The 24,185-nt window shown below is 45.0% G+C and overlaps 1 protein-coding gene across 2 annotated transcripts in view; it reads left to right on the top strand.

Moving 5' to 3' along the window:
- The window catches only part of pard3ba (par-3 family cell polarity regulator beta a), a 215,458-nt gene that overhangs the window by 134,190 nt on the left and 57,083 nt on the right, over positions 1–24,185 (top strand). For both annotated transcript variants that reach the window (XM_033616106.2, XM_033616107.2), the window contains 2 exons: positions 20,434–20,541; positions 22,260–22,550. In XM_033616106.2, coding sequence (XP_033471997.2) covers positions 20,434–20,541; positions 22,260–22,550 — 399 coding nt within the window. The remainder of the gene's footprint in view (positions 1–20,433; positions 20,542–22,259; positions 22,551–24,185) is intronic.

Genomic DNA, 24,185 nt, shown 5'->3' with positions numbered 1-24,185 from the left:
AATCCATATGTGATCCACTTTAGATGAACTCTACATACAGTGTATCCTGTCTCTGCACAGCTGGTGTGACTGTCATTGTTCTACATTATTACACCTGCTGGCACGATGAGAGTGCTTCAGTTAAAGGTCAAAGGTCGTGACACTCAGACGTGAAATCAGACTTGCTTCACATATCCAGCTGTCATTTCAAATTACTCTAATTGGCCTAATCAAGGTGCTGTAATCAGGGATGGATGATTGTTTAATATCATCATCTGTTGACTTTTGTTGGATTGTATCATGATGATATGATCATATTGTGTGTGTGTAGTAATGATCTAAAGCAAACTGTAGTTATGAATTAACTAAATAAAAGTTCTTGTTGTGTTCGTGCTGCTGAAAATTTTTTATGTGATTTTATTTATATTTGCCACATGTATAGATGTTGGACGACCATTGATGCGCGTTCTAGATCCCAGGTCGTCAAATACCAATGCTTTGTCACGCCCCTTCAGCGTCTCATACCGACCCACAAGGCATTATTTTGTATGACACACAGCTGTTTCCTGGGTGAAACACGCTCCAGCAGGTAGTTAATACGCAGTCAAATGGTCTGATTAGGTTTAGGCAACAAATATACTTGGTTAGGTTCGGAAAAACATCATGTTCTTGGTTAAAATAATTGTGTAACCTTTTGGTAGTAGTGCCTCAAATACCTACGTCAGTTATGTAACGCTATGCAGTGGTGTAGTGGAGGGTATGCACAGGTATAGCGGGTATACCCACCTCTTTGTCTGGCAGTTTACCATACACTAGGGTTGGCCGCAATTAGCAGTCTGAGTGATTAAACGTCCGCCCCCTCGCTAGTCGGCACCAGAAATTGGTTAAACCAATTAGTGTTTTATTCACGTAAAAGGCTGCTTAACTGTCATGCAGCCGCCCACCACTAGTGGGTGCTACAGAGCCGTGAGACAGCAGTCCCCCTCCAAAATGGTGGGAAATTGGAGAGATGTCCTCACGCAAAACCAGCGCAGTTTGGCAGCACTTTGATCTAGAAAATGAAAACACGTTGGCATGTAGGCTGTGTAAGAAAAAACTGGCATATAATCACTCAACTGGAGCAGTGCGCAACCACATTCAACTCAAGCATTTGGATGTTAACCTGCACGGAACGACAGCTGCTGCTGCTAGCGGTGCGAGCCACACTCAGACCAAGTTGACACCATTCACCCAGAGATGCTGTGATCCCGCCTGGTCTGAGGAGATAACGCAGCTCATCTTGACAATGACCTCGCAAGATATGCTTCCACTTAACTTTGTTGAAGGTAAAAGCTTCAGGAAGTTAATGGAATATGTTGAGCCTGAAAGTGTCTCGTACTTCAGCGGCATTTAAAATCCGACATGGTTGTTGAAGATTGTGATTAAAGGCTTCGAAGGGCTCTTAATGCACGCAATATTTTTTGGGACAATGTTTCAGATACTTTGACTGTTTTCTGAGTATTTTCCTTTTTTAGACGAGTCGTCTAGTCTTAATTAAAATTTTCATTTAGTCGACAGGGAAATTAGTCACCAGGAACATCCCTAGTGTGTACCCATCAATCAGCCAAAAAGCTATTGGAACATAAAGGACATATGCTAGTCTATCATATCTACCTAGTAGTGCACCCACCTTATTAACTACCACTACACCACTGACGCTACATTAAAAAAACATTGAATTTTGGTTTCCCATTGAATGTACTTACCATAAAACTTCAATTAAAAGCCTGGTTTGGCTGCACAGTTTGACAAATAAAAGCCTGTCTCAATTATAGGCCTGGTCTGGTTGCCAAGGATAGAGGTTCTTCGGATGTATAAAAGTGGGGTGTTGGCTACCTCACATTATGTGTCCATTTCTCAGTTACCCTGTAAGCTATTCATATTCCTTTATTCCTTTATTTAATTGCATTTCCCCGTGTTTACTGAGCAACAGTTTTGTGTAAACAGAATTAAAGGCCTGTCTCATAAAGAGGCCTGTCCCTAATATAGGCCCATTGATTTCAGTAATTTAAGCAAATATGTGACTTACGTAAGGTTACATTAAAACAATGTTGAGTTTTGGAACAGTGGTCTCCTGGGTGTGTTTTTATGACCCATCCACCTCACTTCCTGCCCACCCAATGCCACATGCCTTGCTCTTTATGCTACTTCAGTTGCTCTCCGGGTCAGATTTGGACGCCCTGGCTACGTAGGCTCTGCGTAGACACATACCTGCACTTTCCCAACTCAACACAGTGGCATAAAAACCCCACTGCTAACTAGTGTTTTAGAGGTGTCATTGCAAAGCACTACGCCAGCACACAAGTACAAATACTCACAACGAAGCTAGGCTAGTGTGTGCTCTGCATAAAAGCCTACACACAACTATAAATCAGCCTTTGGTCGACAGGTTGCCTTTGACAAAGCATCGGCACATGATGACCTGGGAGTGAGAACGGGCTTACAGGGCTTAGAAGAAAATAAAAGTTAACATTTGGAGTTCCTTGACAATTCGACAAACTCTATCTGCTGATGCTGATCATGTTATATGATTGAAACCCACTGATTTTTGAAGTTTAACCATCCTGTTCTCTCCTCTTTTTCATCACCAGGCTCTCAAAGCCCCGTCCTCATCCTGTCTCCCTGATTGCTAAATAAGCCCAGACAAATGGCAGTGCCCCTCAGACCTTCCTCAGTAGAGGTTGACTGCTTGTCTTGTCTGTATTCAGCAGACAGCAGTGAAGTCTTTGCCTGTAACATAGCCTCGGGGGCTGCGCCACTGACAGACCGCAGAAAGACTAACACTGGAACTCGGGGCTGCTCTGCTGTTTTCTCTCAACACCGCTGCCACATCCGCATGCTCCTGTAGAACAAAGAGGACAGTCTGGTCAGGGGTTTCAGATGTCTTTATCAAACGAGCAGGTTTACATTACGCTTTCTCATTTTAATAAAACTTTCGCCAGCAATATTATTTTCTCAAAAAAGTACAGGATAGGATTCCCTGTGCTCTGCACCACATATTTTCACAAGTTTCTCTTCCCTGGGAAGTTGATGGTGGCGTTAATTCCAGTGTGTGCAGCTTATGCTTGAGCTCACACTAGGTCTTGTTTTTGTGCGGATTAGACATATTATGGTTTGATCCAACATGACTTAATCAGGAGGTCAGGGTTTGAAGGATATAGCTTGTGACTAACATCCTCTTGAATCATCAAGCGGGTGTCGCTCCCAAGTGACACTCAGCTAAATGGTGGAGCTGTGTGTATTTTTACGATGTTTATCCCTCATGTGACTCCATCTGCATCTTGAGAGCGTGTAACCAATCATCGGGTGTGTCATCGCTCAACTGCCCCTACCAGCCCCACTGGGCACTGACACATCCCGTCTGTCCCCGCATCCCATCACTCACTCAGTCAGTCAGGATCAATGTTGAGCTGTCAGCTATCAGCACACGTCCCACTGTGACAGCACACCAACACCCCTCCGCCAATTTAAGGGACATGAAAGCTGGCGTTTTGAGCTGCTGTTTACAAATCCACATACAACATGATATATCCTCTCCCCTCCACACTCCTCTGTTTGCAGCGCTGGAGAAATCCGACAGGGAAGCAAGCCAATTAGCGCCGTCCGTTCCGCTTTTATCCTATCGCAGAGCAGCAGGATGTGCAGGGTTGAAAGGTAGTCACTGGTGGGCTGTACGCCACAGAGCCAAAGCCTTGTTGTCAAACTGCATGTTGATTTCTGATGGATTACTGCTCCCTTTCCTTGAACCATTGCACCCTTCCTCTTTTAATGACATGATGAGGCCCCTTTTTTTCTTTACTTCCCCTCTTTCCGACATCACGTCCTTCATAATTTCCCTCTTCCCCCATCTCATCTCTCCATTTCCTTGAATGAAGTATTGATTTAAACAGGCTACATTAGAAAAAACGAGCTCTCTGGTCCCGCTTCAACTCACACAAGTTTGTGATTATCTATGATTAAGTGTGCTAATATGAGCTCTGTGAGGTCCCAGAGACCTCCTGCCAATTAATCAAGCACAAGGCGTGTTGTCCCTTGGATTCTTGTCTTTGTGAAGAGTCTGTTGTCTGTTCTCTTTCCTGTAAATGCTCAGCCTTAATGGCTGTCATGGCTTGGCAGACATTAATCATCCAGTTTTTGTTTTGAGGTCTCATAACAGAAACTTCCTACGCTTGATATCCTATCTCGTCTAAGTTTAGGATGACATTAGGGTTTTTGGTATGACAGGAACATGTTTCCTAACTGCCGCCATCTTCTCTTCAAGTGGGAATTCAGATATTACAGAACCGACCTAACTTTGGGATTTCCAAAGATGGGAATTATGAGTTAAGATGGCAAAGACATGGCAGCAGCACTGTTGTCAGGTCTTAACGGAAATGACAGTGAAAGGGAAACTTCCCGAAAAGGTGGGGTTTCCTCTCCTCTATCGACACAAGCAGTGTCACGGACTTGAAGCTGAAATTGAACGTCCATCTTTTTGGTCCATAGTAGCAAGCTAGGTAGCTGATGACAAGTAAAAGCCATTGATATCATGGCTTGTCCATTGAAAGTAGGCTACTGATACATTTTAATCAAAGGTACAGGCAATCTGTATACATTATTAAGCGCCTAGAACATTTTTGAGCACTTTCGCATTTCAGCCTTTAGGTAAATGTTTCTGCTTTCCAGTTTGATGCACTATGCATCATCCAGGTCTGATAGGGGCTAGTACCAGCTAGTGGCACCGCTCATTCGATCATTACTGCTCTGCTTGTAATACTATCCCAACCCAACAGCGTTGCTATGGTAACAAAGGGCCCGCTTTATTAGTCTACCTCCAGGTCGCCCCGGTGAGTAAGGGCACATTCACAGCAGGATAGTCCGGGGGACTCGGTTCGATTTGGCGGGAAATGCTGAAAAATGTCACACCTTCATTTGGTTCGGTTCACTTTCACACTGCACTTTTTAAAGCGGACCAATGTCACGCAGTTACAACAGCTGCCTGTTGGGGGCGGTATTGCCGGAAACGACCACTGACCAGGAAGAAAAAAAGCGTGAGGACGAAGAAAACCTGACTCATCGATTGGCCAGGACCGAAAATGGAAATCCATCCCCTTCAGCTGGCTTGGTCACCACAGAAACAATGGAGCCCATATATGACCATATATGACCATATATCAATAAGCGCCTGCACCTCCGTACTACTTCTTTTTTTTTTTTTACCTCTGCTTCTCCCAGTTCACACATCACTTCCTCTCTTTGGTTCACTTCCTCTCTTTGGTTCACTTCCTCTCTTTGGTTTGCTGGATAGTCCATTTGCATTTCCCACTGTAAGCAAACCGCATCATGGTTCACTTGCAAGTGAACCAAGACCCCCAGTTTTCAGTTGGACCAGTGTTCGCTCGTTTGGTCCGCACCAGAGTTCGAATGAGCGTTCACACCACTCCAAATGAACCGAACTATCCTCGGAAGCCGACCAGGGTTCGTCTAAAGCGGACCAAATAGCGCCAGTGTAAATGCAACCTAAGTGACTCAGTTTTGAGCTTCAAACCCCCTTCAGCATTAATAACTACTGTTAGCTTGTTTAGCAGCATCAGCACGGCTAGTGGCGCTGAAGCAGTTCAACTGACTCAACGTGGCTACCTGGGGGGAGATTGGACGGTGGCCATTATGCACCGCAGCAACACCTCACCGTCACTGAGACGGCGTTACACGCAGTAATTGGTGAATTAGTAGTGCTGCTAGCTAACTGCCACGCACCCTGACCTAGGTGCGGTGCAGAGCGGCCAACCAGTTGAGATAGGAGGGTGGAAAGTGGGCGCCATGTTTCCACACGTTAACATTTACATCACAAAACATTAAAATTTCATCACCGCTAAATGGATAGGGCTTTGAAATGTGGTGCTAAAGTTTACTGAATGGATGGACTGCTGGATGAAAAGGATAGGCCTTATTCTTTTTTCTTTGAAATTTAGCTAGTTACCAGTTAATGAGTGTCAGGCTATTGAAAGCAAAATGAACCGAAACTGACATCCCTATTCTAAACAATCAAATTCAGTTGTAGTTCGGATTTCTTGAGTTAAGGAGGGAGGTCTGAGAGAGGATAAGAAGGAATTGTTTCTGTAATAGGAGAGTTTCCTGCTCCTATTACTTTTTCTATCTTTGAAAGGTAAGTTAAGAGAGGACAAGCAGTTAGGATATATTCTTGTAATGAGGACCCTTTTTATTCTAACAAACCAGAAAAGTTTCCTTCGCGTCTGAAAATATTTTAGGGAGAGATCAGCTTGGTAATGGGCGTCGATAACTGCAAATGTAAAAGCTTTAGCTGGCTGTAGCACTAATCACTGAGTACGAAACACCTTTGCAGTGTCACAGACTGTGACTTTAAACCCAGCAGAGTGAGGAAAGGAAAGGAAAGGAAGGAAGACTAGACAACTATATGAATGGGCCCTGGTTGTCAAAAGTGTTGGTAGGCATACCAAAATCCCTGTGACATGTTTGTGAGGGTGTCTTAGCAGTGACTCTAAGCTGCGACGGGGGTAAATTGGAGGTGCATTACCTAATCCCAGCGTCGGTTAATGCTCTGCAGGTGGATTTCTTTGATCCACCATCTCATCTGGCGTTTAAGGGCTGTTAGCTGCGCCGATATGGAATATGGAGTCTTCAAGAGTATTAATGTTAGTATTCTCTTTTGTAAAATATGCATAAGGCCATACATTTTGCACACAGGACAAACCTATCTCCTGTGGATAACGCTATCGCTCTCTCTCACTTCATCTCTATTCATCTCTTTATCTTTCCATAAATAATATATGCCAAACCACAAATCACTTTCTTTGCAACACTTGACATGTGTGAAGCACACGGCTGCGGCTTACTAATCAGGGCACGTTCCCAGGGACGGCGAGGCCGTGCAGACGTGCATTCATGCACTTGTACGTGTAAAACCTGTAAACGCCGGAATGATTGAAATGGAGACAGTAATCATGCAAATCCCGCGGAGGGTTAATGTTGCCTCTCTTATCTGCTGTTGGCTTTAACCTGCAATTAGAGGAACCCGGAGTTGTTTGCGTATGTGTGAAGATGTACATTAAATACACAGTGTGAATCAGATGTTCATTGTGTTTGTACGTTTTCTCAAATTGTATTAGTCAGTCCTTTTCTGGAGTGATTATGGCTCTCAAGCTTATCTTGCCCTTACAATTCCTAAATGCAGTCCTCCTACCAAATCTCTCAACCCCCAGAATGTGCCGTAACATTGAAATACTGTTAACAGCGAGCAGTGAATCACCCTTCATAGAGAAAAGGTAGTCTTAAGATGACAGCTATTTCTTTTTTTCTCTTCATAATTCAGATTTGTGCCCAATTTGCTCCCTCCGAGACTCCCGCCGCCCTAAATATAAAAAGCTGCCAAGTATTTTTCCAGTCGTTGAAAATGAGCTTTCACATAGCAGAGGCAGCTTCCTGTGCCCTCTATTGAGGCATAATTCTAATTTACAACTTTGCCATGGAGGCAAACAGACACGGGCGCTATCACCGTCGGCAGCCGCCGGAAAACAAATTAACTTTTTTCCCTCCGTTTTCTCCCCTCCATCCAGCGCGATGGGCAGCTTTCCTGAAATGATGTGCGGGTTTATTGGCATTGATGTGAGCTGTCAGTCAAATATCAGAGGGATGGGGAATTGACGGCGGAGATGATGAGGAAATCCTCATGCATATATATCAGCTGATAAAGGGGCAGTCACAACAGGCCTCCCCGCCCCTCCCTCCCTCGCTCTCCATCTCTCTCTACATCACTCACGCTTCCCCTTGAAATCTCCCCCCTTCTCTTCTCGCACAGAAGGCTTTTATGTTCCTTGTCTTTCATGCCGTGGCTACACCTGCCTCTTCTTCAGCCACACCGTTTGGCTCTCTCTTATTTACAGCTCCGCTCCTCAGCAGGGAGAGGAGGGGGAGGGCGGGGATGCCGACTCACTCCTCTGCAGTTTGACCGTGACGTGGCTCCACCAGAGCAGTTGAAGAATTAATTGCTTTATTCATAGGCTTCAAACAGCTTATTTACCCCCTCCTCTCCTGGAGTTTCCCTGGAAGTTTTGGAGGATTTAATTTTGGCACTCTTATTTTTAACTTCTTTCATCCACAACGTTATCTATAGCCGTGGACGGAGGCATTACGTTCTCAGGCTTTCCCTCCTTCCATCTCTCCCCATCTCATTAACCTGGTATCTCAAAACACCTTAAGGGAATTTCTTCAAATTTGGCTCAAATTTCGACGTGGACTCAACCATGAACCGATTAGATCTACGTGGTCAAAGGTCAAGGTCACTGTGACCTCTTCCGTCTTATTCTTGTACATATGATATACCTCAAGAACACCTTGAGGAATGACTCAGCTTTTTACGTCTGGAACCTCCTGTTTACAACAGGCTTGAGACGTGCTTGATTCAGCGGTGGGAACCTCTTGGGACCGCATGCCTCTGCTGACATCGACCCCAGCAGGATTCGAACCTGTGACCTGGAAGATGAGTGCTCTAACCACTACATGAGTGAGACCCCCAGGAAGACCTTGAGGGATTTTCTATATATTAAGAGCAAACGTCCACTTGGGCTCAAGAATCAACAGATCAGATTTTGATAGTCAAAGGTCAAAGTCACTGTGACCTTTCATACATCTTATTGTCATGATCACAATATCTCAAGAACACCTGAAAGGAATTTCTTCAAATTTGGCACAAACGTCCACTTCCAGTCAAGGATGAGCTGATTAGAATTTGGATCTTGAAGGTCAAGGTCATTGTGACCTTGCAGCCATCAAATTCTTGCGAATGCGATATTTCAAGAGGGCCTTGAGGGAATTTTCTCATATTTGGCACAAATGACCACTTGGACTCAGGTAATCAACAGATTAGAATTTGGTGGTCAAAGGTCAAGGTCACTGTGACCTCCCAAGACATGTTTTGGGCCATATTTAAAAAAAGTCATATCCTAATTATGACAAAATTTAACACAAAGTCTAATAGATAATATGATGAAGTGATATTACTTATCCAAAAGGTAAAGGTCAGCTTCATGGTGACATTATAAGGTTCTGCAGAAACCCTTTTCTGGCCATAACTCAACGCCATAACTCAGGAACAGAAGGAGAGACAATTGGTCAGATATTGAACTGTGTGTGTGAGGCATCCGCGTTTTCACAGACATGACTGGAAACTCTAAGTGCATCTTGACTGGTTCATGGCGGCACACAACTGCGAGGTGGTAATTGTAGTTATTAATACTGATTTCCATCCTCTGTTATGCAAGGAGCAATCTTCAGAAAGCTAATCACTCAGTAATGTCCTCTCGAGTTTTGCCTGTGGCTGTCACATTTTTCAAATGGCCCGGATCTCATTTAGAAAATTTTTATTTCTACCGGTAACGTCTGTGACTCATTCGAGCGAGGAACATGATACGCACATTTGTACAGTGAATTATTGCCCATAAGGTAATTATCAAATGAGACAGTGAGCCGAGACTTCCATTTGTGTTGATCAGTTTCACGATCCATCAATTCCTATCGAGTTATGACATTTGAATTGACCCTGAGGGAGGGACGCTTTGAAGTGCAGACACATTCGTATCGGCCAGACAGCTCAGCGGCATTTTAGCGGCCGACTGCCCATCACTCACTGGCCAATTAAAGGTATTCATGTGGCCACAGGAAATAGTCATGACCAATTAGCATTTGATCTTACGTACTCACGCACACACATACACTCAAAGCATGAGGGCGCCAGGAAGCGATTACACCTCCAATGGCGGTTATGTCCTATTCAGTCATCTTCATGCCATGAGTGATGGATGGGCTTCCTCTGCCATTTAATGTCTAATGACACACACATGCAAGAACACACACACTGGTGTCTTTCCTTGCCTCCTCGTCTCCCACTAAAACACACACAGAGCGTGACCTCTGCTTTCCAGACGGAGAAGGTTAAGTGTTTCTTGTCTGAGGATGTGCGGAGGGCCGGAGGAGCCAAGAGTCTAACCTTTCCCAGTCTGCCAATGGCTCTCATCTGGTGACCTAGCCTTTTCCCCAGCCTCCAGCTGGGAAAATGTTAAGAACTTTGAAAAAGCATTGCAGAGTACACAGATTTTTCAGCAGTAAATACACCAACACTATGCGGTTATGGTGTCAAAACATTTTTCCACTCGCATTAAAAGCTCTAATTTTGCTGGATCCTAAACTATCTACATGAATTAAAATGCATGTGTGTACTTTTTCCACTCTAAATGTGTTAAAAGGGTACTTAAGAGTTGTTGAAGTGGAGTTGTATGAGCTACTTACCCATAGTCAGTGTATTACTTACAGTAGATGTATGATAATGTCAACGATTAACATTGAGTTGAGGAGTTTTTAAAAGCAAGAACCTCAGTGCATCCTCCGTCAAGTGCACCGTGGTCAAAAGACAGGTGGTACTTCTTTTTCTTCCAGTCTTTTTCTTCTTCTTGGCTGTGCTCATCATGCACCCTTCCCCCTCCTGTTAATCCCCACATTTAAAGTAGACCTTTTACCTTTTTACTCGTGCATTTCTTGTATTGTGGTATGACTCACCCCTGGTCTGAAGCAAAATGTATTTTAGCAACACATTCTCATTCTGACCTCGTCACATATCGACGTGTGGTCATGGACTTTCCATGGTGAGCTATTATGCGCAAGGTCCCTTGAGTGCGTCGAAGGTAGTCGTTCTGGGACATCGTGTCAACTTCTGCCTTTTACACGCATCATCTGTTTTCAAAATTCACCACCATTTTTACAGGAAATGTACAGTTTGCATGGTTTGGTTTGGGCAACAAAGCACATGGTTGAGTGTAGGAAAAAAGAACAGGGTTTGGCTTTACAAGTTGGAAGTGAACACCGATCTCCCGGATGAAAGTTGTTGAACCCATCCACGACCCCTTCCGGCTGCCCTACTCGGACTTCCACCCCCTTAACTTTCATTGTTGTCCCGTCACATTTCCCCCCTATGCCACGGGCACTGTTAAACAATAACAGCGACCAGCAGACTTTAATGAATGGCCTATTTGTCAGCGTCTGATGCTGCAAATCACTCACCAAATGCCGCTTTTCGACGACTTCGGAATGAGACCAGGTTTTAGCGACCTAACAAAAGGCCCACCCCGAATAGTCAGTACCTTAAATTAAAGTGTATGCTATACTGAGAATATTTTCACCACTTAACCTTGCTGTCAGACAGCCCCTTTCCCTTGGTGCCACATTCTCTCAACCCTAGAACTTCTGTATTCGTACGCATCTCTCTCTCTCTTTCAGCTTGTTTAGTCACTGCCTTCAAAAGTTCTTCCCTATCCTCTGGTTCAAGGTATCATCTGGTCTCCACAATGAACAGCATTTTGTCACATTTTTATCCTCCATAAACCACTCAATGTCTGATCCAAACAGCCGGCCTGCAGTGTGTTGAACAGTTGCACTTATGCGTAGGAATACAGAAATTCTACAGTTGAGAAAATGTAGTGCCAGAGGAAAGTCAAGCATTGAAAAATACTCTCAATATAGCGTCCATTTAGAGTGATACAGCCTTTATTTAGGCGGCTAAAATACGTTCTGCTGCTAACCCCCATCCACAGTAAGTAGGGGTAGGGTTAGGAGTTAGGGTTGGGGCTGGGACCAGATGGGTGGAGGAGTCACTGTACTTACCACCCGGTTGCTGATGCTCTTTTTGGACTGTATACACACACACGCTCACACAGACAAAACATCAGCCACCCTCCACAATGGCAGAGTGTGAGAATGAAGCGTGTAGCCCAGCGGTCTCGTTAAATATTAATGGCATCCCTGACAGAAGAGGCGAAGGGAAGAGGAAAGACAAGACAAATTGCCAGTGGCGACGGATTTTTTTTTCTTCTCTTTTTCTTGTGGAATTGCTAAAATATTACACAAATCAGAATGCAAACGATTAAAGGGAAGCCCATATTTCAGCAGGCACCCCTGGACGGCACAGCACTCCCTCCCTCCTGCATCAGCTTGTTCTCTCCCATACTCGTCTGTCTACCTTTTATTCCTTGTTTTTTCTTTCTCCCATCCAGTCCTTCCCTATTCCCTTTCCTGGCTCCTCCCTCCCTCCTCCCTCTATCACTCACTCTTTTGTCTGACTGAAGGATCAGTACTCTGGGGACTGGCCAGGCGTTGATTAAGAAGGGCTTTCCATATCTGCTCCGTGCTCCCGTGAGAACAACCTGCTGTGTATTCATACCTGCCTGTCTGCCTCCACCTTGTCTCCTCCAGGTGTTACATCAGAGTCATTTAAAAAGGAAATTAAACCGATTCCTCCCTTTTTGACCGTTACATATCCATAGCGAGGCTCGTGCTTCCTCTGCAAATCATCTCATGCACTTGCTGTGCGTGTCTGAGTTGAAGGAGTTTCAAGAATTGAATATCAAAATAAGAACTAACGGATGAATCCTGCTCTTACATCTACCTCCCTACATTATTAATGTGTTCTAAGTGAGGCTGTTTTAACTGCGATTAGCATCGGGTGGATCTTCCTTAGCTGCAGTTTTATCTCTCACAGTCTCTCCGTCTTATTTTTAGTCCTGTGGCTGCTAATATCAGCCATTAATGGAAGCTGATTTGGGCCAAATTGCTGGTATGCGGCGCAGGGCATATGGAGAGGAAGTCAGATAAAAAGATTTAATTATGCCCAGTGGGGAAAACTCAGGACCTGCTGGCTGTTTTCATTATGAGATGGGGCTTTCTGCAGAGAGGCCAGGATTGGCTGATGGCGCCGTCAGTCACAGGAGGGGGGTTTCAGCGGCCCGGCTTGACCTTGTTGTTCGGTGACAGTCGACTTGTAGCCTGATCCCCAGTTCCACTAGGAAACCACACCAATTTTAAAGAGCGCTTGTTGTCTATTTTTTGCCGCGAATGTCATTCTGTCTATTTCAAGCCGGGAATATTTTCCGACTAGTCTCACCGTGAAGCAGCGCTGCGTTGCCAGAACAGGAGAAGGAGGCTCTGTGTTACATCACAACTCTCTATAGTGTTAATCTCTCTCTGTGTGTCTCCCATTTCTCTCTCCGTCTGCTCCTCGGTTTGTTTCTTTTTCACCCTCTCTCTATCCGTCTCCCTCTTTTCTCCCTTTTTTCTGCAAACTCCGCTGAGATGTGCGCGCTCCTCTCCAAATACATACAGAGCAATCTAATTACTGCGATAACATTTCTGCTTGGCTGATTAACTGTTCTCCCCGTGCCTCTGAACGCAGCTGCATTGCTTCTATATATTCCTAAGCTCCTTATTCCTCCCCAGCCGAGCTGCACTTTCACGGGAGCTTTGGCTCACCCATCCATCTCTCCTCTTTTCTCTCACTTCTTTTTTCTTCCTCTCTTTTCTTCTTATTCTTAGTGTCTCTCGTTTGTTCTCCAAGGCAGATAGACTATTTAGCCTGCTCTCACTTTCTCTGGCTTGCTCATTTAATTCTATTTTTTTTTTCTAACTTACTCATTCTTTTTCAGCTCTTCTCTTTTCTTTTTCAGACACGCTGCTTTTCTTCTTGCCTCTGTGTCTTACTTGCATTCATTCTCCAAGACAAATAGGATGTTTAGCCTGTTTTCTCACTTGGTCCGAGCTGTTTTCCACCTCCGTCTTCCTTTGAACACATTGAGCCTGCTGCAAGAAATCTGTGTTCTGTTTAAAAGTGGTTTAACTTTTCAGTATGTTTTTATCACCTTAGAGATATTCTTAAGATAAGATGCACGCCAAATTTCAGACACCAAGACTATGTTGCATGTGCCTACCTCATTGTGAAGGTTACTTCTAAGTTAAAGTGAAAATCAAGGCAAAAAACATCGACAGTTTTTCTTCAAAATATTTTCCCTCGTCTACGATACCCATCATTATGTCTACGTCAAAGCCGCACCCACCTGCAACTGTGGTTAAACACACACAGGCTACAGTCACTAACATTAAGCTGGGCTCAAACCCAACGGAGGAGACATTTCTTTCACTGGCTGTGCTCGTCGTCGGGATGGCGAAAACATTCCATGGTAGGAAACATTTCAGCACGCTCCTTCCACCATGAAACCTCAAAGGATCCTCCTTGGGTGTCTTGGACTCGATGTAGGCTGCCACCTCGTGCTCGGGCTGCAAAGTTTCATTGCTTGACTCCTCCAAGTCGGTGACGAATGTGACGACGGGGTCAAAGTTTCGACCTGTGTCATTGACTTCTCATCTCCTCTCCATGTTCAACCAGCTTCTTCACAGAGGGCCCTTCATGTTCTGCTGTGCCGTCGTGTATTTCACTTTGTGGCGAGCTTTCGCTTGTGTGTGTTTGTGCCTCACCTCAAACACTGTATGGCAAGGTGTTCACAAGTTTCATCAAGTCTGCGAGCGTGTGAGCTCACACACGAGACGCACACATACACACACGTCAATTAAATACTTGTCCTGAAAACATTGCTCCCTCCACACACACACACACACAGTGCCAGACAGCGTTCTCACGTCCCTCCTCATGCCGGCGATAACCACCCACCGACTCCCTGCTGCACCAGATAGGAAAGCTTATTAAGACTACGCACACTCAGCTCACACCGCACACCGTCGGAGTTGTTGTCACAATCGCAGAAAACAAAGCGCCGCTTATTTTGAGAGCGGAAACAAGGAGATGATTTCTTGAAAGATTTATGGAGAGAAGGCTGCCGTCACGCTGTTTAGTCTGCAGAGATGTTTAGTTTGTGGCTGCGGGACTGTGATGCAGTTTAAGAACATTAGGTGTTATAGTTAAGTTTGAGCTCTCCCTCCCTTCCTGAAGGGCTAATTGCACAGGTCAGGTTGGTGACATCAGCACACTGGCTAGCTGTGATCTCCATGTTACATATAGAGCCTCATTAGAGCACGGCTAACTGAGCGCACGCACGCACGACGCCCCCTCCCCTCCCTCTCCGCCTCTCCTACAGTAATGAGAATGACAGTAGCTGTAGTAATTACAGTCAGTCCAGTTTCTTAGCAGGCGCTGGCTCTGTGGTGAGTTTCCTGTGCGACTGGCTGGCTGTCCAAATCAGAGTGTTGATTTTGTAAAGTGCAGTAGTCATCGCTGATGATGGCTGACTTGGGTTTGCAGATTCAGGCAAATGGAAAGAGGAGGAAGAAGAGGAGGAGTAAAGGCCACTGGCTGTGGATGTGCCATCTTTCTTTAGCATTTTCAACTTCTGATCTGTAGCGCACGTGTATTTAGGGTGTGTCCATGTCCACTTTTGCTCGTTAAATGGCACGTAATCTGGGCACAAAGTCTGGCGCAAGCAGCAAAACGGTTGTATTTAGTCCCTTAATTAATCATAGGTGTATTTTGGGTGTAACATGAACCAGCACACTTCATTTATAGTGACAAATATACTGTCAGGAAGTCTCATTGCCAGAGTTCAATGCCAACTGAACAGTCCACCGCCGTCTCCTCTCAGGACGCCGCACTCGCATAGGTGATGCCGGGGCGACAGCGGGAGTCGGCGGGCTAATGATGACAGCGACACACTAATAATGGTTCCCAGTAGCTCCTGTGACAGTGGGGGAGTGTATTAAATGGGACACCAGAGCAGCCTGACTCACCCAGACCCCCTACCTCCCCCTAATGAGAGTTTGATGGAGTGGTTGTGTAGGGAGATAATGCTAAGTTAATGAGATGTCCTATTCCATGAGACTGTTTGCAGTTCCCTACAGAGTGTGTGTCGCCGCGTTGATGTATATAGCTGTCTTCATGAGTGTGTGTGGCTGGTACCTGCGTTCGAGAGCAATATATTGGTTTCCAGATTGCTTGGGTTTATAGAGCTGTTTTTGTGTCCGTGAGTGTGTTCGTGCATTCGCTTACCTCCGCTTGTGCGTACAGTATAGTTCCGTCATTTAGTTCTTTATCCGGCAGCAGTCAACAGGAAATTAACTGTCAGGCTTCTGAAAGAGTGACGGAGCAGAAACTGTCCTAAGAAGAGACAGAATTAATAAACGAAACAAAGAGCGGAGAGCAAGTAATGAAAGAAAAATAGAGAGAGAGAGAGAGAGAAAAGGAAAGCAATGAGACGTCGTTAACAAACAGTTGGCTCGCCGCAGTGGGAAAAGATGGGAGTTTTGGCGATGAAGAAGGGATAAGATAATGGGAGAGCGGGGGGAAAAACACCTCCCTCATGGCAGGTACATGTCTCTAATTGGGAGTCCCACACCCATTCTGCATCCCCCCCTTCCCTTTTTCTTCCGTCTTCCTCCCAGACAATGCAGTGAGAAAAGGAGGCTTTCCTAATTAATGCAGATATAATGATGGGTCCAACTGTGGACCTCTGCCCCCTTTGAATGTTGATTAAGGCACTGTCTATGTGTGTGTGTGTGTGTGTGTGTGTGTGTGTGTAGGCGGGGTGAAGCAGCCAGCTCAGCCAGATGAACCTGGGATTTTTGGATAATCATATATTTATGTGTAATATAATTATAAGTCTATTGATGCATACTTAGCCGAATGGCGCTGATATGTTTCTTTTATACAATGCTGAATTCTATATGCTTATCAGCGAGGTAATTGGTAGTCTGCTTTTGGCTCCTGCATAATGTGGGAGTGCTTAGAAAACCCAAATAGTTCCAAGGAGAAAAAAAAAAGAATCTGCAGAGAAAAGAGGCTGCGGCAGCGCCCACACTGTTTCTGTGGCAAGTGATCTCTAGGAAGCAAAAGACATTACAGCAACAAGGGCTCAGTACGAGTCACCTGGAGACAAAATAAAGATGAAACAAGGATGTTGCAGATGAGAGATTTAAACTTCCAAAAATGGCTCAAAGATCAGGGTGAAACTGTAGATGCTGGTTTTGCTTGAAGAGACACAAGAAGTGGCGGAACAGCTGGACGACCCTTGATTGTTCGTCAACCAGAAAAAGGTCCGATACCAACAAGCTGAAGGGGACATATTCGGACGTACTTCGGTCAATAAATCGATTCCCCTCCTGTGCTTGTATACTGGGACAAGTACAGTGGTCCAAGTAAATGGCCTAGCTGAACTATAACCGTAGCTCGACTTTAGTGTTTCAAACTGGGGGCGTTGAGCACCAGAGATATGGGTATTTCCTAGACAGGGCGTTCTATTGAAAATGCATTGTTGAGTTTTACTTTGGGGAGTGTAAGATCCAGTGTCTTTGGAGCTTTACCCATGCTAGGGACTTATTCGCTTGGCAACTGCTGTGGCCAGAGGCATTATGAGCTTGTGTATATGTAATATTATCATGCGTATCAGTGATCCAGACACAAGTAGACAACCAAGACACATCACCGTTCACACTTGTGTCTACCATGGGTCTCTAACTGACCACTTGTGTTCAGATTTGGTCTTTGCTATGTCACATATGCTAGAAGGTCTTTGTCCACAATCTTGCTAGCTTCTCGTTAGCATACTAGTCATGTTAGTGGTTGTGTTGGTACAGCTGGAGATATTGCCATCCATCCATCCATCCATCCATTTTCATCCGCTTATCCGGGGCCAGGTTGCGGGGGCAGCAGGCCAAGCAAAGCACCCCAGATGTCCCTCTCCCCAGCAACGCTTTCCAGCTCCTCCTGGGGGACCCCAAGGCGTTCCCAGGCCAGACGAGATATGTAATCCCTCCAGCGTGTTCTGGGTCTGCCCTGGGGCCTCCTACCAGTGGGACATGCCCGGGACACCTCCAGCGGGAGGTGCCCAGGAGGCATCCTAGTCAGATGCCCCAACCACCTCAACTGACCCCTTTCGACGCGTAGGAGCAGCGGCTCTACTCCGCGCTCCCTCCGGATGTCCGAGCTCCTTTCCTCATCTCTAAGGCTGAGCCCAGACACCCCACGGAGGAAACTCATTTCCACCGCTTGTATCCGCCATCTCATTCTTTCGGTCACTACCCAGAGCTCATGGCCATAGGTGGTCATGGAGATATTGCAGTAAGCAGATTTCACCATGCCTCCTACCGTAGGGCGAGACAGTGGATGGTCTTGCAACACTTCATCCAACTTCTCGTGAGTACCTCCAAAAGTCATCAAAACAACCACCACGCCCTGCAATGATCATGTATTTACCTTTTATGTTCTTGTCACAGAGGCGTCAAGACATTAGTGTTGACGCTACAAAAGATATGTGGTCAGATGCATTCCAGACCACCTCAGCAAGTGGTTTGAGTGATTGGATCACAATGCGTCTTGATGGTCATTTATGTTTGTTTGAATTTGAAGCACAACTACTGCTACAACTTTGCGTTCGCTCTTGAACAACTGGTAGTCCACCACAAGCTTGGTGGTTTTGCTGATGTTGAGCTTCAGGTGATTGTGGTTGCACAAGGTGACGAAGCTCTATCAGTCCTTTGTAAGGCCATGGGATACGTCTTTTACCAATTGGAAAATAAGAGATTGGGTGCTGGGTGCTTTCAGGGGTGCAGAGGCAGGTTGTATCTGACATTGCTAGGTGACCGTATAATAGACTACCTATGAGAAATCTCGATTTTAGAGCTTCTGCTAGGTGTTTGTTTCTTAAGTGTACTAGACCCAAAATATTGTCTGTGGAACAGATGTAAAGCTCTGGGGATCCCTGCACTATACTGATGAACTTCTCCTCCATATTTCTGACCGAGATTGACACTTACAGGAGAAAGGAAAGATATCTTAAGGGTGTGATTGGTTGTTCCTGCCCACATGACATGCGATGTATGTTGCTCCGCTTAGAAGGTTGAACTTTGTTTCTCAGAGCGCAGTGAAAACAGACGCTTTGGAATGGCTTGTGGGCCGGATGGTGCCTTCAAAGTCTTCACGACATATAATATAAAGGTCTGGACAGACATGGATGTAACATGTAACTTGACTGGCTGAAGCATTCAGCCACAAGGCAGTAATTCCAGTTCCAGTCGATACTCGTTCTCTGAGGTACGCTTATAAATGATCAGAACTTTGGTACTTAAGTTTGTAACATGTGAAGTCCACATCTTCAGACTGAAGAAGTAGTCCTGGTATTGTAGAGGGGATGTGTGTTTCCTGGGTGTGAATGTGACACGATTTTCTGGAACGAAGCAAAGTAAGACAGTGGAATGAACTGGCACCACCATTGTGTGGTGTGGAAAACATTTAATGTGGGTGTTTTGATGAGCGTTACACAGAACTAGGGTCACGCTAACAGGTGCGACACAACTGAGATGTCAATCAAGCACGGCATGTACACGAGAGGAGGTTTAATGCAACAGATGCAAACATCTGTGTAGGTGGACTACCCATGTTCAGAGCTTTAAATAAAGCTCCTAAACGCAGGTCACAGACACAGAGTGACTGGATAATAAGATAATTTGATTATTTTACCTCTCTGTGCCTCCTTCACAGCAGAACATGAGCAATGTGAGTATCTGACCTGCTGTTGGCACCGTTAAAACACACACAGGTATAAGTGAGGTGAGCAGATTAGCTGAAAACAACACTAATTGGTTTGCAGGATGGTGGCAGGCCAACATGGCATCCCTGTCCAGGTTTCACGGCGGCGCCGACGCTGCGCGCTGCTCTCGGCCAGGCCAGCGGGTTACCATGCAGGCCACGTATCAGCCTGTAGCAGTGATGAGAAGTGCCTCGCTGTTAATGAGATAAACACAGACATTAGATTGGCTCAGCAGGACCTCGGAGGGAAGGAGGGGGCGAGAGCAAAGAAGAAGTAGGTTGGTGGGTGAGACGGAGGAGGCGAGAGAGAGAGTTTGGAGAGGGTGAGAAAGACGATGAGGAGAGATGGAGGAATATGAAATATTTAGAGGAAAAGGCTCGGTTAATTTCTTGAAAGTGTGAAGTGGAGTCATTATAACTCGGAACAGAGGTGACAAGTATATTTTGCCTGTAAAATGGGAGAACAAGAGCTCCAGAATGATAATGATGATGATGATGATGATGGTCGTTATGGCGGAGATGATAAGAAAAACAGAGCACGCTGTGGTGTAACAGCTATTTTATTGGACTAAATGTTAAAATATTCATGCTCCATATGCTGCGTGACAACTATACCCCTTCTTCATGTACCCACACACACCGACATGTGCACGCTGCGAGTTGTCAGTGCCTGCTGTGACATTATAACCATATCTATCATTAAGCAGTCTTTTCCCAGGCAGAGCCACTAATGAACGCACAGGAGTGAGAATGAGTTTGGCTAGCAGTGTGAATGTTTGGATCAACATTTGGGAATGTGATGCAAGGTGGTGTGAGTGTGTGTGTGTGTGTGTGGTGTTTGCATGTTGTGAGAGTTAAAGAGCCTCTTTCATCAACGTGTGTGAGCTCTGTTGCCTGAGTGAAGTTTATTGTTTCATCATAAAAGTCTCCAAAAAGATTCCATTAAAGTGCATAAACCCTGGAAATGAAAGCACATTTGGCAGACTGTGATTGTTCAGGTGGTTTAAAACTCACCGTGTTGCATCTGTGTGTCTTTTTGCAATGTCCAGGTTTGGGAAGAAGAAAGACGACAAGAGCAAAGATGCAGCTAAAGCCTCCAAGAACAAACTGGAAGCCCTAAGTGAAGAGGAGGACAGGGTCGCTGACCAACGAGATAGGTACGAATCCAACATCTCTGTGCTGGCAGGAAGTGCCGGAAAAGGATTATTATCTTTTATATTTATTGTATTTATTACAAAGAACAGCAGGGCTAGTGAGAAATTAACACAAATAAACAACATGGCTAACAAACTGTAATAATGAATAACAGTAAAAGAATAGTATGTGCCAATTAGCAAAATTAATGTTCTTTTTCCTTCCTGTTGTAATGTGCCCCAGATGGCTCTTGCCTTTTCATTATCTCTCACTCTAATGCTCTCCACATATACTACCCTCCACCATACCTATCAGTTCACTAGAGGTGGTACCTTGAAAACTTCCATTCCCTTATTTTTTCCTCTTATGTTCGATTTTTGTGAATTTTGGTGGGGTTGGCTTGCGTGGAACACACCAACTGTGACTCCTCAAATGGATTTATGCGATCATACCTATACGTATATTTCAGAAAATGCTAATTTAATGTGAATTAAATATTTGTTTAAAAAATATATGTGATGTGATAAGCCACTGGGACCAGCTGTAGACAGTCAGTCAGTACGTTTACACGCATGCAGTAGTCGAGCTAAGCTCATAGCTCAGCTAATCTGTCAAGTCGAACTTCTACACGTATACTCAGACAAGACGAGAAGTTCGACTTGACGGCTAATCCGTCAAATCAAACTTCTCGTCTTGTCTGAGTATATATGTAGAAGACAAAATTGAATTTCTGACCAAGTACGCCTGACTCCGCATTGATCGGCAGCACTGTGTCCTTTTTGATATAGTGCGTATTGATCTAGTGCCAGTTCTTGTGCAGAAACTTTTTAAAATAAATCCGCATTTCCCGTTTTCCTACCATCCATAAACTTCAAAATGTTTAGCTCCTTTAGCTGTCGGAGCATGAATGTAGTTTCCTCGTCCGTCCAGAGGTGCGTCTTCTGCTTCTCGGTCGCTATGGTATTTACTGCTACCTCATCTCCTTCTTCTTCCGGGAGAAAGCCGCGGAAAAAAAGTGGTGCATGCGTAGAACGCCAAGTCTGACTCCAGTCGAGTTATCTAGGTGTGTTAGTCGAGCTATGGATAGTCCGGTTTCAGTCGGACTAAGCTGTTTATATGCATTTTAAAGTCCAGTTTCAGTTGGACTAAGCTGTTTACATGCATTTTAAAGTCCAGTTTCAGTCGGACTAAGCTGTTTACATGCATTTAAAAGTCCGATTTCAGTTGGACTAAGCTGTTTACGTGCATTTAAAAGTCTGGTTTCAGTTGGACTAAGCTGTTTACATGCATTTAAAAGTCCAGTTTCTGTCGGACTAAGCCAATAATTCGATTTTCTCAAGCTGCATGTAAACATTCTGAGTGTGACTAACTTACCATAATGCAATTTCCACTATCTCACCAGAAGTTGCACCCATATGTACATGTACATTTTTTTTACAGTGGCGCAGCCAGGACTGAGGTGCATAGGTGTGCTGGTTTTTAGCAGTTTAGAGTGAGAGTTATGGAAACAGAGAAAAGTGCCGAAAGAAACAGAGAGTTCAGTCGTAGTACAGTGTTATGATCAACACCTCACCTTGCAATCTGTGAGTCATCCCGATGCAGCAACACACACACACCTGGTCCTCCAAACCAACTGCCTCGTGGAATGTGTTGCACAGCTGTTTCTCACATCACCAGAGAGAGAATATTCCTATTTCTCCCGTCCTGATGTGTAACTACTTCCTCCCCTCCTCTCTGACAGCTACTATCCGCAATACACTGAGATCCAGGCCGGCCATCTCACACCTGAGTCAGCCTCCTTCCCTGATGTGGAAGACGACGACAGCGACCCCAACTATGCCCGCATCAACAACTTCCGCCAGCCACCCTCGCCCCAGCCATTTATCAGTCGCACACCCTCTCCCGCGGCGCTGACAGGGGGAGCTAACCCGCCTCAGGCCTCCTCCGAGGAGCTGGATGGGCTCTACGCTAAGGTCAACAAGTCCAGACCCCCGCCTGCTCTGCAGAACCAGCATCAAACACAGGCAGACAGGTGAGACAGGGAAGGGATGGGCTTATTTTTCTACACTTTCCACTTGACTTTATCTCGTAAGCATTGTAATACTTAAGTGTTTGCTTTTTAGATGTGTTGCATTTGCATCTGTAGTTCCGTCTAGAAACACAAAGTTGTGCGAGTAGGTGTGTACGCACACAAGGTCACGCACCGTGGCTTGACCGGCATGACTGAGGGAGTATTTGCACACATCTACATTCATGCACTGCCAGGCCGGAAAATGCATAAAACATGAATGCATACTTGCACTGTAGTAACACCCTCATATGTGCACACACACCCACATGCACTGATACAGTAACAGCATGCATGATTCATGTTACTCTTCTGTTTTGTTTGCATCATTTTGACCTCTGTAAATCTTTAAAATCACTAAAAACAGGATTTTACGTTTTCCATAAGATTCATAGCAATAACTGGTTCAGATGAATCTGAATCTGTGTACGTGGTTTGTTTGGGGTCATAAAACAGTGTGAAACCCATACTGATGTGCACACACACAAATATACACAGGGTCCAGGTGCAGCAGAACACATCGCTAACAGCACAAGGTTGCCTCCACTCAGTCCTCTCTTCAATGTACTGTTGTTTGAATTTCAAGCTGCTGCACCCCACAGGTTACCAGCTGTATCCGTGATTGGTCACACTCGGCACTGTAATGTTTTTCGAGGCAGGTGCAATCACCAGTGGCCAGCTCTTGAAACGGATATAAATGCAGAATGAATATGACCGGAATTACTCATGATGATCTAAGGTGTTCATCGACGCCGTGTGATGAATAATATATGAATGCATAAATGGTGAAGTAACATGGTTTACAGATTTTTATTGCAAGACCTTACACAATTTTCTGGGTTGCCTCTAGCAGCCTGTGGACTGACTTCTACAGCCCCTTTCCCAGAGCACAAAAACCCACTAGTACTTGCCAACATCTGGCTTTTATATATAATGGGAAAGGTTACAACTGGTATTTACACCCAGGTCAAATGACTCTGCAATAGTCACGGGTATTAATTGGCTCCAATCAGCAGTCATGGAAATACAGCACCCATGTGAACATGCTAATTTTAGCCCTTTAACCGGCGTGATGCAATGATGCTCCATTACAAAATACCGTCCATCTCCTCCCAAGAAGCGCTCAAACATCATTCCAAATTAGTCTGCACCGAATTTGAAAGAGACACTGAATACGAAGAGTTATTAAAAAAAGAAGTAAAAAGTGTATTTCCTGTTTTTAGCGAGTTTTCCCGTGTTGAAAAAACCTGCGTACACATGCTAATTTGGGTGAAAAACAGGTGTACGATTTGTAAAGGATGCGGGATGAATTATCCTGGTTAGTCCAAAGGATGCAGTATTTGCACGCTCCTGAATGCCTTGCCTCTTTTCAGCTCCATTACAGCGCTAACAGTGCGCAACACTAGCAAACGTTAGCTAAGAAGTCAAGATGTCTAACATCACTACACAACCACTACCCACCACAACAGAGTCTACACCTGCTATGTTTCTGTAATATATATTTTGCAGAGGCAGACTTTAACTCAAATTCAGCCACAGCAAGACCACTGATCGGCAAACTTTCTGTTGCTGCCGTTACACAGATTAGTCTCGCTAATC

This window comes from Epinephelus lanceolatus, chromosome 24 (genome assembly GCF_041903045.1).
Source record: "Epinephelus lanceolatus isolate andai-2023 chromosome 24, ASM4190304v1, whole genome shotgun sequence".
Lineage (NCBI taxonomy): Eukaryota > Metazoa > Chordata > Actinopteri > Perciformes > Serranidae > Epinephelus > Epinephelus lanceolatus.
Note: the sequence above shows the minus strand (reverse complement) of the source record. Positions and strands in the feature narration are given on the sequence as shown.